Here is a 19,417-nt window from a genome sequence, read left to right on the forward strand (position 1 = left end):
GGTAGTAATGAGGAGAAAGAGAGGTGTACTGTAGTTCATCCGATTCTGTCTTTGCACAATGTGTATATACATAATGCACGCATACTGCCAGCTTAGCACAGACTGGGAATCAAATCTAGGACTATAGCACTATAACCTAGCAGTGACTTTGCCCACTAGGTCATTGAGAGAGCTGGGAATATTATTGTAATCTGTTGTTTGAAGAATTAACTGGGGATCCATTTCACATTCATAGCTGAACTTGGATTTTTAAAACTTTTTTTGCATTTTAAACATATACAAATTGGTACAAATGTGAACAATCAAAGAAACAGGATTACAAGTAACTGACCAATTCATCAGTATTCAAGATGTGTAATTGAAAAACAAAGGTCATGCATTGTGGACAGATGCAGTGTAATTCACCTATGGTTCAAGACATTCTGAAGCAGAATAAACAGCTCAATAAATCAATATGCTGAGATTTTTAGATTACCATTGGCCTATGAAGAAGATGGAGAAAATACAACACGTGCCCTCCAGAACATCATTGAGCCAGTGTTTCATGAGACTTTTGGTTATTATGTGCTGTGCCACACGACCAGGTTTCAAACAGCTGTTGTCACGTGGTTCAGTTGGTAGCATTCTTGCCTCTTTGAGTGAGAAGTTTGAATTTGAGCCTTACTCCAGTCCTCGAGCATATAGTCTAGTCTGAACTTCAATGTATCACGGAGGGAGAGATACATTGTTGGAAGTGCTGTCCTTCAGATGGGATGTTAAAACAAAGCTCCATCTGCTTCTTCCACTAGTTGCATGTTAAAGATCCCATACATAGTATTATGATAAGAGGACCAGGGAGTTTCTGTGTCCTGGACAACATTCTCCCTCAGCTGATAACTGACATTATCATTGCTGTTTGTGGGATCCTGTAGTGTGCAAAATGGCTGCAATCCAAAGTAATTTATTATGTATGAATTGATAGATGTTTGAGACACACAAGATGCTATAGGAAGCAAATCTGTTTTTCTTTCTTCCATCACCCTCGAGTCAAATTTCAATTTACCCAAAAAAAACACACATTCCAGTACGAGCTTAAATTTAACACGTGTTTAAATTTATCCTTGCAGTAACAGACTGCAGTTTCAGAAATATCCCTGCACAAGGACATGACACCTAATACTGACTAGATCATTGCCTGCTACGATAACCCTTTTGTGAATCAGTACCTAACAGTAAGGGATACAATAGTTATAGAATCATGCAGCACAGAAGGAGGCCATTTGGCCCATTATGCCTGTGCTGGCTCTTTGAAAGACCAATCCAATTATGCCCATTCCCCTGCTCTTCCCACAGCCCTGCAAATCTATCTTTTTCAAGTAGATAGCCAATTCCCTTTTGAAAGTCACTATTGAATCTGCTTCCACCACCCTTTCAAGCCGTGCAGATCATAGAAAATTTATGGCACAGAAGGAGGCCATTTGGCCTATCGTGTCCGCGTCGGCTGAAAATAACTCTCTGCATAAAAAAAATTTCTTCCCTTCTCTTTCTTCCCCTGCCAAAACCCCAGTTCTTTTGCCAATTATTTTAAATCTGTGCCCTCTGGCTACTGACTTCCCCCACCAGTGGGGGAAGTCAGTAGCCACCAGTGGGGGAAGAGAGGGATTCTAGGGCAATGTGGGTTAGGGATGTAGGCTTGGAGGAGAAAGGCAGACTATGGAATGGGGGATTGGAGATTGGGGCTTGGACAAGGGGGGAGCGGGTTGGTGTGGAGCCCAGCATTTTCTGCAGAACTGGGAGAAGCAGCAGCAACGTGGTGAATGGGAGTGGTGTTGAGAGAGGAACAGCTAGGAAAGGGGTGAATGAAACCTTGGACGCCTTACTGTGGGTAAAACAGAAAGATTGTTTCCACTGGTGAGCAAATGGGGAACAAGCGGACGGAGATGGAGGATTCTCGCTGTGAGGGGGCATCACAAGCTCCAGTACATGGAGACGTAGAAGAGCTGAGTACAGCTGGCAGTGACCCATAGCAGTGTTGTGGAGTTGGGAGGAGCTCTCCTGCTCCTATACACTCAATGGAAGTGGAAGTAAAAAAAAAAAAATTCCCTATGATTTCTTTAGTAGCTTCCAGCTGTCTCATTAAGGACTTATGTTTAGGCCGCTGTAGAACTGGGAAAACTAGTTGGGGCTTGCACGATCCCCCCTGTTTAGAATAACTTCCTTTTGTACTCTAACTGTAGTGTAGCAGTTATATTACTGGACTATCAACCCAGTGGTTGTGTTCAAATCCCACCATGGCAAGTTGTTGAAACTCACGCCAGACAAGTGCCAGGCAATGACCATCTCCAACAGGAGAGCATTCAACGGCATTACCATCGCCGAATCCCCCACCATCAGCATCCTGGGGGTCACCATTGACCAGAAACTTAACTGGACCATCCACATAAATACTGTGGCTAAGAGCAGGTCAGAGGCTGGTTATTCTGCAGCGAGTGACTCACCTCCTGACTCCCCAAAGCCTTTCCTCCATCTACAAGGCACAAGTCAGGAGTGTGCATCAGGTGGCAAATAATCCTTTTACATATTTGAAAAGTGTCTAATTCAAATGGATTTTTGTTCTGAGATGGGATTGCCTCAATAGAATGCATGTCTGCACTGCTATATTGTTTTTTAACGCAAGTTCTCTAATGTAACACAAGTTTAGCCTCAAGTTTGATCTATGTAATTTAAAAAGCAAAATTGTGCATGAGATTAGCCTGCTGCGCTTCAGGACTTTCTCCCTGGAGGCTTTTTCTTCTTTTCCTCTTTATTGGCAGATTGTTAACCACACTGCATGAAAGATCACTATATTGAACCCTGTTGTTTTTTTTGTGCAGGTCTATTTTGCAGGTTAAGAAAGAAGGCAGTTACATATTTTTAATTAAATGCTACCCAAAGCATGTCTTTTTAAACAAAATAAAATTCTCTCCTCCTTCCTCTCCCCCTCCACCAAATAAATAGACCTGTTCCCGTGATGTCTGTGTGTCTATTTATTCATTTAATCGATGTGGATGGATGAGAGTGGGGCTGATGTGATTTGGCAGGCTTGGGAACATTCTGTTTTCGCTGCCACTGCAGTGCCAGCTTCAGTAGTTGCAGATAAAGTGTGATTTTTTTTTATCCGATTACCACAAATGTTTTACTGAGCAACATATTGACTTTTTGCTTACAGTTCATTAATAAAATGCTCCACCTGCAGCTGCAGATAATGAGCCCTGAGGAGTTGCTCTCATTTTTCACCATATCCTGCTTTTCATCTTAAGTGTAGCCAACTTCAGAGATGTGCTGTTTTGTACCATGAAAGTAACCCAATTCCCCAGGGTGCACGGATGATGTAATGCGGTTGTTTGAGGCCATAATGATTCTTGGTGGGGCGGGGGGGGGGTCCCATGTTGCACTCAGATACTTGGATACTGTTCCCCTCTATACTGTCAAATTAGCTAGCAGTAATGTTAAATACCATGGACGCCATTTCCCTTGATGGTTCAGGGCAGGAATCTCCAAGGGTTTTTGTCTTGTCGGCCACACCAATTTCAGTGTTGACGTTGATTTGTGTACACCTCAAGCAATCCATGCCAACAGCTCTTGATGTTTTGATTAGGATTTACCCACCAATGAGGCAACAGTGCTGAGAACAAGCCATTTATGAACCTTCAAGCTCACAAAATTTAAATGGGACAAACCATTCAGTAATACAGTGTAAATACAACAGAGTTGCCAGGGTTTTGTAGGCCAGACCAGAGTGGAATTTGTCGGTCACATTGTCTGCGGGCTCTAGTTTGGACACCCCTGCCTTAGTGGGTAAATCCATGGTTTGGTGTGATACCCTCTACTGATACGAGTCAGTGCTTAGAGGGTAAGAAAATTGGAGGTGGGGGGGGGGGGTGGGAAAGAGAATAAAAGTTGTTCTCACTTCCAGCCTACTGCTACATTGCAAACAGAAGAAAGCAATCATTGGGCTGTTTCAACAGTTTTCCAATAATGATCTTGCTGCTCTCACATTATTTTAGTGAAACCAGTGTACTAAAATGTTCTGCTAATTCTGTGATCCAGAAGTCTCCCAGGTGATGAGGGAGAGGATGGAAAATAGTTTCAATCCCATGTACCTCCTCGCTTGCTTTCTTCCTTGGTCTTTCTCCTCTTTCCCTTCTCTCCCACCCCCCCCATTCCTAATTTAAAAAGAAATTATTCCTACATTTTAGGATTAATTTGAAAGGTAAATTGTTATGGAGCAATCTGCTGTGTTAGTGCTCTCACCTGGAAGAGAGCTGCTTTATTGATGTGTGTGTTGGGCCTCTAGATTGGCTATCATGAGTAAGAAATTGCATCCTTACCAGTTCTAATGCTGTTCCAGGAACTGAAGCAGCATTAAAAGATCCAATACAGTTTGATCTTGATGATTGGGAAGGATGCCAACTGTCTGATCAGCAAAGAGCAAATGTGCTAAAGGGGATCTCCTGGCTGATGTCATCTCTGTGCCTCCACGCCACATAACCTGCCCGAGATGGGGTTGAAGATGAATACATTGACATGCCCGAATTGATGTATTGTGGATCAGCTCCATTTGCTCAATCTCTCATCATATTTACCTAAGGAGAATTGCTGTCATTAATTGAAAGGAGTTGCAGAATAACAGATAACTGCGAGTGAGTCGCTGCCTACCTTTTCAGTCAGTGTTTGGCTGACTTTGTAGATGAAGAGAGTAATGTTTGAATGGAATTCATATGCTACCTGAGCCCCTTGATTCAGTTGAGAAATTCAGGTGACCTGAGCCTTGGGATGATAGCGTTCTGTCTGATCATGGACAGAAAGACAAGACAATCATTTACTATATAGGTATGGCATCTTTACCCCAGGTGTGAATGTTAAAGAGGCATAAGTGTTATTTCTACCTATAGTAGCATGCTTGTTCTTTGGTATTACCAGGTAACTTTTAGCAGGAGGTAACCAGCTTATTTTAATACATATTCATATTACTTGCTGGAATAAATGTCGTTTAATATGTATAGTACATACAAAATAACTTCACTTGTGCAAATGAATCTCTATTCAACATTGATGAGGCACCACCACTTGACAGAATATTATCTTGAAATAGCAATCAGCTACTCCAAAATATCTGTCCAGTTGCCTCAGAAAAGCAGCTGCGTTCAGTTTACCTGGATGCCACTGAAATGTCCACAGTGTAACAAAATTCTGAATTCAGCTGATTTGTGATTTATAAATGGGAAGCTATTCCCGGTATTTGGTCATGTTCAGTACAATATGTCTAAGCATTCCAAAAAGCATTTAAAATACTTTTGCATTTTTTTTGTAGTTATCAGGTATTTTTTTGTGTTTTGGGACTTGCCGACATAGAACTGGAGTGGTAGCTGCTGAGTTTGTCATTTATGGCCATTTACTAGTTTTTTTTAACGTACCAATTTTCTTCATTTCCCTCCTGAAGGTGTTGACTCTTTGCTGGAGTATGGTTTTGGCAAATCACAACAAGCTTTTAGGCTGTCGGAGCACAATTCAGTCCATGTATAATTCAAGTGGGATTGCCGGATAACCTTTAGGAGCAGGAATTCTTTTCCCTCCCACTCCATGGCTCAGCTATTCACTGAATAGACTTGAGGCATCAGGGGAGCATCATTTGATTGTTTAAAACAAAACAAAAAAATCAGCGGTCCATTTAAATCTATGTCTGAGATGAAAGCCGAGTGTTGTAATGGATTGTGCCATACACAATTTAAGAAATTGAAATGTTGCAAGCTGCATCCAGCTATTGATGTGTGGTAATTTAGACTTGTGGTTTTTTTGTATACTTGTCTCACTGTTTCAGATATCAATTGCTTTAATTTTATGCTACATGATTCTGGCAGCAGCTTTGTAAGGTAAATGAAGTTCTACTGCCAGGGGAGTCTCTAAGACCCACCAATAAGGTGGTTTCCACTGGAACCTCTAGGGGTAGCAGTGCCCATTACTGCAATATACTGTAAATACTGCACTACAATCTTTCTGTCCATAAGTGTGCTGAGCAGCTCACCAGTGTGATTGCACTGGCCAATGGTAAAGCTTTATTTTGCTTACTGACCTGCAAGGATGTTTCCCAATCACTAGAATCATAGAACCATAGAAGTTTACAACATGGAAACAGGCCCTTCGGCCCAACATGTCCATGTCGCCCAGTTTATACCACTAAGCTAGTCCCAATTGCCTGCACTTGGCCCATATCCCTCTATACCCATCTTACCCATGTAACTGTCCAAATGCTTTTTAAAAGACAAAATTGTACCCGCCTCTACTACAGACTCTGGCAGCTCGTTCCAGACACTCACCACCCTTTGAGTGAAAAAATTGCCCCTCTGGACCCTTTTGTATCTCTCCCCTCTCACCTTAAATCTATGCCCCCTCGTTATAGACTCCCCTACCTTTGGGAAAAGATTTTGACTATCTACCTTATCTATGCCCCTCATTATTTTATAGACTTCTATAAGATCACCCCTAAACCTCCTACTCTCAGTCTATCCAACCTCTCCCTATAAGTCAAACGATCAAGTCCCGGTAGCATCCTAGTAAATCTTTTCTGCACTCTTTCTAGTTTAATAATATCCTTTCTATAATAGGGTGACCAGAACTGCACACAGTATTCCAAGTGTGGCCTTACTAATGTCTTGTACAACTTCAACAAGACATCCCAACTCCTGCATTCAATGTTCTGACCAATGAAACCAAGCATGCTGAATGCCTTCTTCACCACCCTATCCACCTGTGACTCCACTTTCAAGGAGCTATGAACCTGTACTCCCAGATCTCTTTGTTCTATAACTCTCCCCAAAGCCCTACCATTAATGGAGTAGGTCCTGGCCCGACTCGATCTACCAAAATGCATCACCTCACATTTATCTAAATTAAACTCCATCTGCCATTCATCGGCCCACTGGCCCAATTTATCAAGATCCCGTTGCAATCCTAGATAACCTTCTTCACTGTCCACAATGCCACCAATCTTGGTGTCATCTGCAAACTTACTAACCATGCCTCCTAAATTCTCATCCAAATCATTAATATAAATAACAAATAACAGCGGACCCAGCACCGATCCCTGAGGCACACCGCTGGTCACAGGCCTCCAGTTTGAAAAACAACCCTCTACAACCACCCTCTGTCTTCTGTCGTCAATCCAATTTTGTATCCAATTGGCTACCTCACCTTGGATCCCGTGAGATTTAACCTTATGTAACAACCTACAATGCGGTACCTTGTCAAAGGCTTTGCTAAAGTCCATGTAGACCACGTCTACTGCACAGCCCTCATCTATCTTCTTTGTTACCCCTTCAAAAAACTCAATCAAATTCGTGAGACATGTTTTTCCTCTCACAAAACCATGCTGACTGTTCCTAATCAGTCCCTGCCTCTCCAAATGCCTGTAGATCCTGTCTCTCAGAATACCCTCTAACAACTTACCCACTACAGATGTCAGGCTCACCGGTCTGCAGTTCCCAGGCTTTTCCCTGCTGCCCTTCTTAAACAAAGGCACAACATTTGCTACCCTCGAATCTTCAGGCACCTTACCTGTAGCGGTGGATGATTCAAATATCTCTGCTAGGGGACCCGCAATTTCCTCCCTAAACTCCCATAACGTCCTGGGATACATTTCATCAGGTCCCGGAGATTTATCTACCTTGATGCGCGTTAAGACTTCCAGCACCTCCCTCTCTGTAATATGTACACTCCTCAAGACATCACTATTTATTTCCCCAAGTTCCCTAACATCCATGCCTTTCTCAACCGTAAATACCGATGTGAAATATTCATATAGGATCTCACCCATCTCTTGTGGTTCCGCACATAGATGACCTTGTTGATCCTTAAGAGGCCCTACTCTCTCCCTAGTTACTCTTTTGCCCTTTATGTATTTGTAGAAGCTCTTTGGATTCTCCTTTGCCTTATCTGCCAAAGCAATCTCATGTCCCCTTTTTGCTCTCCTGATTTCTCTCTTAACCCTACTCCGGCAATCTCTATACTCTTCAAGGGATCCACTTGATCCCAGCTGTCTATGCATGTCATATGCCGCCTCCTTCTTTTTGACTAGGGCCTCAATCTCCCGAGTCATCCAAGGTTCCCTACTTCTACCAGCCTTGCCCTTCACTTTATAACGAATGTGCTTACCCTGAACCCTGGTTAACACACTTTTGAAAGCCTCCCACTTACCAGACGTCCCTTTGCCTGCCAACAGACTCTCCCAGTCAACTTCTGAAAGTTCCTGTCTAATACCATCAAAATTGGCCTTTCCCCAATTTAGAATTTTAACTTTTGGGCCAGACCTATCATTCTCCATAGCTATCTTAAAACTAATGGAATTATGATCACTGGTCCCAACGTGATCCCTCACTAACACATCTGTCACCTGCCCTTCCTTATTTCCCAAGAGGAGGTCAAGTTTTGCCCCCTCTCTAGTCGGGCCATCCACATACTGAATGAGAAATTCCTCCTGAATACACTCAACAAATTTCTCTCCATCCAAGCCCCTAATGCTATGGCTGTCCCAGTCAATGTTGGGAAAGTTAAAGTCCCCTACTATTACCACCCTATTTTTCTTGCAGCTGTCTGTAATCTTCTTACATATTTGCTCCTCAATTTCCCGTTTACTATTTGGAGGTCTGTAGTACAATCCTATCAAAGTGATCTCTCCCTTATTTTTCAGTTCTACCCATATAGACTCCGTGGGCGAACCCTCGGATATATCCCCTCTCACTGCTGCCGTGATGTTCTCCCTAATCAAGAACGCAACTCCCCCTCCTCTCTTACCTCCTGCTCTATCTTTCCTATAGCATCTGTACCCTGGAACATTGAGCTGCCAGTCCTGCCCCTCCCTTAGCCATGTTTCAGTAATAGCTATAACATCCCAGGTATGAAGTCTGGAAAATAAAGTTACGAATCATAACTTAAAAACAACTGCACACGTAGAAGCTTATTAACATGGAGTTTCTGTGCGATGGTTGTATGGAGATAGTCTCCCAGTTTCAAGGGGATGGATTCCGCAGTATCGGGCACTTCTGACTGCTGCATCAAATGAACTGCCTTGAAATTGTTCTGGGATTGCTGACATTGGCTGCCTGAATGCTCCATGTCACTGATGCATAATAATGCTGTTGTTCACACTCCAGGACTATCAGCTGTTATTACTGCAGGTTCATTGGGAAATTTGCAGTCGGTTACTGGAATTTTGATACCAGCGTGTTATGTTACAAAAGAATTATCGCAATTAATTTTGTTCAAGCTGTATTGGCGAAACCGGTTTTAATAGGAAGTCGATGTAAATTTTATTCAAACATTATTGTAGGTATATGTCTGTCCTAAGTAAAGATGGGACAAATTTTTAATCCACTCTGGATTCATATACCTATGCTCCAGTGACTTTATTTTGGGGCATTGGGAGAGAAGAGAATGTATAATTTTTTTCACTTGCTCACTGACTCATGCTAAAAAAGTGCAGTGAAATTGAGGTTGTAAAGCATAGGAGAGTGACAGTAATGAACCCAAAGGTGTGAGATAATTGGTAATAAATGAAGCTGAGGATTGGTCCAGCTTGATGGCCAGGCACATCCTGCCATGCATAATTGATAATTAATGTGCTTTCTTTTTATTGCTTTCTGCTCAATTATAAAGCCATGGGTAGGAGTGGGTGGAAGAGGAAAGGGGAATGGCTCTGTGGCCATACTAAAATTCTATTCATGCTAAAGATGTATTAGTGATCATGTGGCAGAGTGATAGGATATGTCTCAAAGCAATCCTGTGGTCACCTTCGCCTTTGTGAGTGAGTTACTGGGGAGGAGGGAGGGAAGAAATTAGAGTGACTGAACCAGATCATTGGCAGAGGTATTTTTTATTGCCTGATATGCTCCAAACCATGCTACTGAGAAATCCACAGTAAGAATTTTTTGTTTGTCCAATATGGAATATGCGCCATATCCCTGTAGAGATGCATCATGTTTGGTCAAATTCAGAGCTTTGGTGGAGGTTAGCTTTGGAATTCCCCCCAGGAATGCACAATACAGGTGTATCACTAGAGTTCAACTGAACTAATGAGCTTCCCATTGCTCGTCCAGCCAGGGTCACCCTACCCGTTCAGATATTGGCTTGCAGGGTTATCTGAACTGAATTGGGGGGGGGGGGGGTTCCTGCAGAGGATTTTCTCTAACTATGAATCAACAATCGGAGTTGATACCCTTTGTATTTTCCAATCAGTACCTTTAGGGATCCCTCCTTGATCTGTGTAATGCCATTATACTGCATTTAGGAGCAGCCGCCTTCATATTCCACGACTAGTTAATTGTTTAATATGGCAAGTAGCGTGTGCTAGATCCTTGGATGAGTCTGTCAGCAAACCATATCATTTGCCGTGATTCTTTCAGAAAAGAACTGGAACTGTGAGGCCATTCTTTATGATTCCATCCAACACAACACTGATAAAGATGTTGAATAGGATGGTGACTGAGTGTGTTCCCTCACTCCTCTTTTGAGGTAGAGCTGTTCAGTAAGTTGCCCATCTACCTGTACACTGATCTTGGAGCTGGAGTCCATTTTCTGGATAAAATCCAATATTCAGCCGTGTACTTTCGTACTTTTAGCTTCTTTGAGGGTCAAGTGAAGCAATAGGTCGGCTGGCCTCCCATCCTCCACCCACCATTAACTTGAGCTCATCCAAAACTCTGCTGCTCTTATCCTAACCTGTACCAAATCCCATTCACCTATCACCCCTGTGCTCGCTGACCTACATTAGCTCCCGGTCCACTGATACCTCAAATTTAAAATTCTCATCCGTGTGTTCAAATCCCTTCGTGGCCTTACCCCTCCTTATCTCTGTAACCTCCTCTAGCCGTACAACCCTCCGAGATCCCTGTTCCTCGTACACATCCCCCACTTTCTTTACCCAAACACTGGCGGCCACCTCTTCAGCCGTCTAGACTGAAGCTCTGGCATTACCTCCATAAACTTCTCCGCCTCATTTGCCTTCTTTTAAGAACCTCCTTAATGCCTACCTCTTCGACCAAGCTTTTAGTCACCCTCCTAATATCTCCTTATTTGGCTCAGTGTCAATTTCTGTGAAGTGCCTTGGGACCTTTTCCTACATTAAAGGCACTATATGAAAGCAAATTGTTGGTCAAAAACATTGAAAATTAGTGAAAGCAGTGGTTTCCCCTTGAGTCTTGAAGTTTTGCAATCTTCTATGAAGCTATAAACCTTGCATATCCCTGTTGACAAAGGTGCAGTCTGTCCCTTTCTGATAACTGCATGCCTTTTAAAGCATTCAATCTTCATGCAGCAGCAACTCGAAAAAACACCTCAAGAGTCCGTGATAACCGCCAAGGAATCTTGCTGCTATCGGTTACACAAGGAAAATGACACCTTGTGGCTAGAAACCACAACTATGCCATGGAAAGCCATGGGTAGGCATGCGTCAGAAGGGCACCAGTCACCAAGACCATTGTTCATCCATATCGAATTGAATGGTGGTACAGGCTTGAGGGGCCTGCTGCTGTTCCTATGTTCCATTATGACCAGCTTTTAGAAATTCACTATGAATACTGTCAATATCTGCTGATGGCTATGTGGGGCCGTGTGAAGTCCACTTTCTCCCAACCTTCTAACTGCAGAGCATTCCACCGATTTAACCTAAGGTTGCCTGCTTTCTGAGCCCTATGAATCAGCATTTGAAAATTTTTTCTTTTCCTTTCTGTTAGAGCCATTCTTTAAGCTGTCAAATTTATCCAGGAGAGTTGCATGCAGTGTTGCCTATTTGATAGATGCTAATCTTTTTTATTATTTTTATGGGATGTGGGCATCTCTGGCAAGGCCAGCATTTATTGCCCATCCCTAATTGCCCTTGGTGGTGAGCTGCCACCTTGAACCGCTGCAGTCTGTGTGGTGAAGGTTCTCCCATAGTGCTATTAGGTAGGGACTTCCAGGATTTTGACCCAGCAATGAAGGAACGGTGATATATTTCCAAGTCGGGATGGTGTGTGACTTGGAGGGGAACGTGCAGGTGGTGTTGTTCCCACGTGCCTGCTGCCCTTGTCCTTCTAGGTGACAGATGTCGCGGTTTGGGAGGTGCTGTCTAAGAAGCCTTGGCGAGTTGCTGCAGTGCATCCTGTGGATGGTACACACTGCAGCCACAATGCGCCGGTGGTGAAGGGAGTGAATGTTTAGGGTGGTGGATGGGATGCCTATCAAGCGGGCTGCTTTGTCCTGGATGGTGTTGAGCTTCTTGCGTGTTGTTGGAGCTGCACTCATCCAGGCAAGTGGAGAGTATTCCATCACACTCCTGACTTGTGCCTTGTAGATGGTGGAAAGGCTTTGGGGAGTCAGGAGGTGAGTCACTCGCCACAGAATACCCAGCCTCTCGCCTTCTCTTGTGGCAACAGTATTTGTGGCTGGTCCAGTTTAGTTTCTGGTTAGTGGTGACCCCCAGGATGTTGATAGTGGGGGATTCGGCGATGGTAATGTTGTTGAACGTCAAGGGGAGGTGGTTAGACTCTCTCGTTGGAGATGGTCATTGCCTGGCGTGAATGTTACTTGCCACTTAGCAGCCTGAGCCTGGATGTAAAAAGTTTTATTCTATAACCAATTTACTTGTGCATTTGTATAGCAAGTTAACGCAACTCAAAGGGACAGTGGCAGCGTGGATGCAAAATTGGCTAAGGGACAGAAAGCAGAGAGCAGTGGTGAAGGGTTGTTTTTCAGACTGGAGGGAAGTATATAGTGGTGTTCCCCAGGGTTCGGTATTAGAACTACTGCTCTTTTTGATATATATCTCTCTCGCACACTATAATTTCAAAGTGTGCAGATGACCCTAAACTTGAGAATGTAGTAAACAATGCAAAGGATAGTAACAGACTTCAGCAGGACATAGACAGTTTGGTGAAATGGGCAGACACACGGCAGAGGACATTTATTGCTGAGAAGTATGAAGTGATACATTTTGGTAGCAAGAATGAGGAGAGGCAATGTAAACTAAATGGTACAATTTTATAGGGAGTGCAGGAACAGGGAGACCTGGGGGTGAATGCACACAAATTTTTGAAGGTGGCAGGACTAGTTGAGAAGGCTGTTTTTTTTTTTAAAAAAAGCATATGGGATCCTTGGCTTTATTAATAGGCATAAATTACAAAAGCAAGCAAGTTATGCTAAACCTGTTATATAACACTGGTTAGGCCTCAGCTGGAATATTGTGTTCAATTCTGGGCATCATACATTGGGAAGGATGTCACGGCTTTAGAGAGGGTGCAGAAGAGATTTGCTAGAATGGGACCAGGGATGAGGGATTTCAGTTAATGTGGAGAGACTGGAGAAACTGTGGCCCTCTAGAGCAGAGAAGGTCAAGAGGCGATTTTGATAGAGATGTTCAAATTAGGAATGGTTTTGATAGAATAAATAAGGAAGAACTGTTTCCAGTGGCAGAAGGGTCGGTAACCAGAGGACACAGGTTTAAGGTGATTGGCAAAAGAACCAGAGGTGACATGAGGAAACTTTTTTTTACGTAGCGAGTTGTAATGATCTGAATGCAATGTCTGAAAGGGTGGTGGAAACAGGTTCAGTTGTAACTTTCAAAAGGGAATTGGATAAATGTTTGGGAAAACATTTACAGGGCTATGAGGAAAGAGCAGGGGAGTGGGGCTAATAGGGCAGCTCTTTCAAACAGCTGGCACAGGCACGATGGGCTGAATGGCCTCCCCCAGTGCTGTACCATACTATGATAATATTAACTGTGCATTTCTCCCAGTGAAATTTGTCTGTTTTTGACTTACAAGATTCCCAGAACAACTGATGGTTGTTCTGGGAAAACTAGTATTTTCCTTGCAGCTAAGTATTGTTAGCTGAATGTAGCTTCTATGTTGCAGATGTTTATATGGCTATTGCAAAACCCTTAATTTAAGGTTTTATAAGCCTTATGTAGTCAATTTAGGGGGCAGATGGCCAGTAACTGGGAGTCTTGAAGCTGAAATCACTGGATATGATCTGGCAGTTGTAAAATAGTCAAGTTTTTTAAAGCTCTGTAGTGTGGACCTTGTGACCAGATCCACAACATTACCGTACAAAAAAAACAAATGAAAAGTACACTAGTTCTTTAGTTTGAATCTATGGTTCTGCTGCCAAAAGGGAGCTTTTATTAGCCAAATAATTGTGAGGATGCTACATGCTTCAGATCTGAACTGAATGAACTATTTAAAAATATCTTTAAAGCTGGCTGCACAATGTGAACAACCTTGGTGGCAAATCAAAGGTGCTCCATATTAGCTGATGGCTACTTGCTGTAAGGTGAGCTCATGTTTCCTTGTTATGTTTGGAGAGCTATTCAACTCAAAATATCAATGCTATTGCTCTTCAAGGTTAAGACCTCTCAGTAGGTTGGCTCCTCTGGTTACTAAATGGCTCGCATTGATATATTAGTATCTTAAACATCTCAGAGCTTCATTGAGATTGAACTACTTTTGAAGTGTGGTGAGTATAGGAATATTCAGTGGCTAAATGCGCAGTGTGGTCTAGTACTAAACTGCACTGGTGGAGAAACTCTCTGGTTTGATCTCAGTCTGGTTGTCTCCACCAGGGCTCGAGTTGCCTCAGTGCCCCTGGACTAGGGAGAGAAACTCAGCCAGGGTTCTGAACCCTGATTGACAACCAGTGCTCCCTCCCCATATGTTTTGCTGGCGGTGCTCAGTCTACACACAGATTCCCAAGTAAGTTCGTGTCTTATTGTTTACAGGACACCCAGAAAGCCAAGCAGTTCCTGCCGTTCCTGCAGAGAGCCGGACGTTCAGAGGCTGTGGTTGAATATGTCTTCAGTGGTTCCCGCCTGAAGCTGTACATGCCAAAAGAGACTTGTCTGATTACCTTCCTACTGGCCGGTAAGTGGTTAAATATTGACTTGAACTTGGTACCAACTATACCACATTGACAGTATTGGAGGAAAACTATGTGGGAGGTTGTTTTGATTTTTCTTAAAGCAAACTGTTGAAACAGCTGCATGTTCTGAAGGTAAACTATGGGCCTTAACTACTGAACATTACTGCACTACATAGTGACCAGAAGTTGGAGACACTGGTAGCAAAGTAAGTAACTTTTATCTTATGGCCTGGCATTGAATGTGTTGCCGTATTTTGTTTGAATGGAAATAGTCCTTCACACACAGACCAACATTTGGAATGAACTGCCGGGTAGGGTGATAGAGGAAGAAACCGAGGAATCATTTAATGAACAGACCATTGAATTGGAATAAGTGGTCATCTAGAAATGATAGAGAGCAGATTGTGGGGATTTTGTAACATGAGAGGCAAGAAGCAAATCCCAGTATTAATAATCCTAACATTTCTGAATAATTTGAGGTGGTTTCAGCCACTGCCTTCAGACAATGTGACTTGTGTGTCTATTATAATCTTCCACTGATCAGTGTCGCACCAGTTACGCAGTGCTCTGACCTTGCTTCCGAGCATTATGACTTGGTGCATCTTTTCTATAACCCTTCTTTCTGGTCGTTATTACCTTTTTAGAAGCTACCAATATTTGACTACAGACTAAAAGATAACTCCACTCTGATCTTACTCAGGGGTTGATTCACTTTGGTCCCCAGAGTGGTACTCCTTTGGAAAGATACTTGGAATTGAAAGAACAGTGTCACACATCAGATTCAGAATCTCAAATAGTTTGTGTTTATTTAGGATTTTGTCTTGAGTTGCAGGCAAGAGTAGTCATGTTTGCAGATGGATTTGAAAAATGAATGTCTGTTTGTTGTTTTGATGCACTCATTCTAAAAGGTATTTGTCTTTTTATAGCAGAAGTGTTGGGGGGTACATTTTAATCTCATCATTCTCTTTCTGAATGGTATCTTCACAGTTCCAGTAAATTATTTTCTTAATCTCTTTCAAGTCCATCCAAATCAAATGTTTTATTATCTGTGTTAATATGTGGTTTTACATATTGTGAATCTGTCAGTTCGCTCATTTGTTTTAAGACTAAATATGAATTTTACATTAAAAATACATCCAATTGCTCATTAAGAAATTCGTGGATCAAAAATTTGGTGTATAAATGGCTTTTGGATGGAGGAGCAGTTGTTAAAGGCAGAGCCTTATCATTCAGACCTTGTTTCATACTGGGGGGGAAAAGAAAAGGTATCTCATTATAACACCCGGTGGTTTTTTTTGACTCTTCTGTTTTTTTGGGAAAGCTAAAATCACCATTATTAGACCAGCTTGGTTACTGAGTCTGTTGACTCAAGGGAGCTGAATTAAGCGTCCTTCAACTGATGCCTTGCTGCCTCTCTGATTCAAAGTGTACACAATCAGTGTAAAATTGGCACCAAATGAATAGTGTAACGGCATAATTGGTATTTCATATTTGGGAAACGTGCCCCTTGATGTGATCCCTGTCCGACCCTCATGGCGTGAGATGCAGTGCATACTTGCATCGCCAGTTACAGCTGGCACAGTCTCCCCAAAACTGATGCCTGTGGAAAGCCAACGTTCTTACATGAAGAATGGCCAGGAGTCCGATCATGAGCTGAATTAGCATTAGTAAATATCATTATTTCATGGGGCTTCTTTCAACTCTTGTGAATTCAGCTTGCCTTGTTGGGCTGAATACTGTTAACGAGATGGTTCTACAAATGAGGTTTTCGGTATTTCGTACATTTTTGAAAGCACCCGCTGAAAATCTGATACCATTAATTCGTAAGATTTTAAACTGTGTTTGTAATACTGGTGCTGTTCCCACCCCAGTCAGCAGAATCAGTATTTTCTAAGTGGAGACACAGTTTATATGGAAGGATGGGGAGTTACAAGCTAAGGAAGCCATAATGTGTACGTTACTTAAGGAGCAATGGTATCATATACACTTATCTTGGTGAATGCTAATTCTGCAGAAGCATTCAAAAAGGAAATGGACAGAATGTTTGGGTTTCTCTTTTGTTGTCTAAAATTATTTAATTGTAAATTTTAAGACTTGATATTTCACACATTTATACTTTTGGCTCCTAGAAATTACATTCATTATGGAGTACAATATTGTAATGGTTATATTACTGGACTAGTAATCCGGAGAACCCGAGTTCATATCTGACCATGGCAGTTTGAGAATTTGAATTCAGTTTAAAAACGAAATCTGGAAATAAAAAGGTGATGTGATATTTTGTCATAAAAACACAACTGGGAAAGAAACCTGCCATCCTTCCCCTATATGTGACACCAGTCCCACACCAACATGGTTGACTCTTAACTTCCCTCTGAAGTGGGCCAACAAGCCACTCAATTGTTTCAAACTGCTACAAAGAATATCACACTGACTACAGAGGTTCATGGAGGCCCACCACCACTACCATCGACTTCTCAGGGCAACTAGGAATGGGCAATAAATGCCAGTGATGCCCATATCCAGAGAACGAATTACGTAAAATAATCCAGGACAAATTTAGCTGGATGTGATTGCCTCTTTTCTATCCATTCACCTTGGCTCGGAGTCTGTTTTGGTGCCTGGGTGGGTTAAAATTATCTGCTAGGATTAGGAGATTTATGTTATACTAGTTTGACACTGATCTCTGACCTTTTGTGGATCACATCTACACCCCAAGGGGCAAGAACGTGTCTGGGTTTTATAAATAATTCAAGCTGTATTTACTGGGCTCCTGTGCATTGGCTGCAAAGTTGCTGCTTATGCGACAGCAGTTAGTGTATGAGCATAATCTTAATATGTCCCTTTTCTCCTGGTCATTCTCAATGGAATGCTGAAAATGCATGAATTTCAGAGTATGTTGCAAGTGTAGATGGTGGGGTGGTATTGAGCCATGCTTTGAGTTCTCCTTTTCTCTATCTCTCTTCTCTTCCCCACCCACCTTTTTATATAAAAGAAAAAAAAATCTCCATCTCCTGCTTGATGCCATCTACATCCCCTATGTAAACCGCTGAGACATTCTTTCAGATATAGGTAAATGCGGGTGGTTGCTGCATTGCCTTCAACATATAACTAATGTGGATTTTTGTAGAATTGGCAGAGTAGCGGCAACTAATTGGAGCACCAAATAGTTGTTGGGACATGTGGTTGTGTGTGCGATGCCTCACATAGTGAGATCCCAATCTTTGCCATGTAGCCCTAGGGGAGGCATTTCCCCACAGAATGGAGGAAAGGTTAGAATTATGCACAGGTTGCTGTTGTTCACCGTTTTCCCCCCCCCCCCCCCCCCCAAATCTGTCTTTTTTTAGAATAGTGCTGGAGCAGACCTGGGAGCAGGTAGCCCTATCAACCAGGGATTGTGGGCAATGTAAAGCGGTACAAGAAGAAAATAATTGAAGTCTCACACTTGACAAAACAGAAGCGGGAAAAGATGCTCGAGTGTCGTTGCACTGTGACAGATGTGTATAGCCAGCTGACACATTTAGTGATTCAAGCGCTCATGTGTAGTCTTATCGATGAAGAGAACACTCCAACTGTGAACAGTGAGACTCAGAGAAGGAGGAGGTATGCACCTGATGGTGACAGTGCTGATCTTATCATGTGAGTGATCGGCCGTGCTGTCGAAACAAACTTGACACATCAGCCTGTTCAAGGGATTTTTAGAGAATAAGCTATTCGTACATTCTCTGAGGCTTTTTGTTGTTAAGTCTGGGTCATTAATTGGTGATTAATGGGATGGCCCACAGGATTGCAAGGTCACCTTAGATCAGTGGAGTGCACTGCAGCTCAGTGGTGTTGGAAATCAGCCTGCTTGCAACTCACATAAAGGTACAGTGCAAGAGATCCAAGCTGTCATGATTTATTCAATTTAACTGGTATCCACTAAATCTAGGAATAGTGACTGTCAGTGGACAACCCCCCCCCCCCATAACTACTATTCTGTATCTTTTTTATATAAAAATGATTTTACAATCGAAGAATGGCATCGCTGACAATGCAGCACTGTCAGTGCTGAGTGTCTGTTTGAATTATGAGCTCAAACTACTAGAAGGTGCTCCAACTCACCATCTAACCCAGTGGTAGAGAGCTATCAACTGAAATCATGAGGTCTGAGTAAATTTACAGCAACATTTTCTGCTATTGATTTGCTATCTAATAATATACACAAATTCTAGTGTATAATTTGCTTCTCATAACTGTCTTATGCCCTGTGAATGTTCTAATTGGAGAGCGGTAGGTTAACATTGCAAGGAAAAAATGAAATTGCAGAGAGGCAGGAAGGAGTTGATTCCAGTTAAGGCTTTGTTCCATTTTATTTTTCCTTGAAGTTCAAGTAATTTTGGGAAGTGCTCACAAATCTGTTTTGGGACCTACAGTTTGAATTTGATTAAAAGTTCAAGGTAGTGTGTAAATCTGCAAGTACTGCAATGGGTGAAATATAGCTACATGTAGTATGTGCATATTTACACACCAA

General features: G+C 42.4%; 1 protein-coding gene across 1 annotated transcript in view; it reads left to right on the forward strand.

Annotated features, from left to right (window-relative positions):
- Positions 1–19,417, forward strand: part of snd1 (staphylococcal nuclease and tudor domain containing 1) — an 813,248-nt gene that overhangs the window by 257,253 nt on the left and 536,578 nt on the right. Inside the window, exon 15 of the mRNA XM_068005235.1 lies at positions 14,765–14,906. Coding sequence (XP_067861336.1) covers positions 14,765–14,906 — 142 coding nt within the window. The remainder of the gene's footprint in view (positions 1–14,764; positions 14,907–19,417) is intronic.

This window comes from Heptranchias perlo, chromosome 24 (genome assembly GCF_035084215.1).
Source record: "Heptranchias perlo isolate sHepPer1 chromosome 24, sHepPer1.hap1, whole genome shotgun sequence".
Classification (NCBI taxonomy): domain Eukaryota; kingdom Metazoa; phylum Chordata; class Chondrichthyes; order Hexanchiformes; family Hexanchidae; genus Heptranchias; species Heptranchias perlo.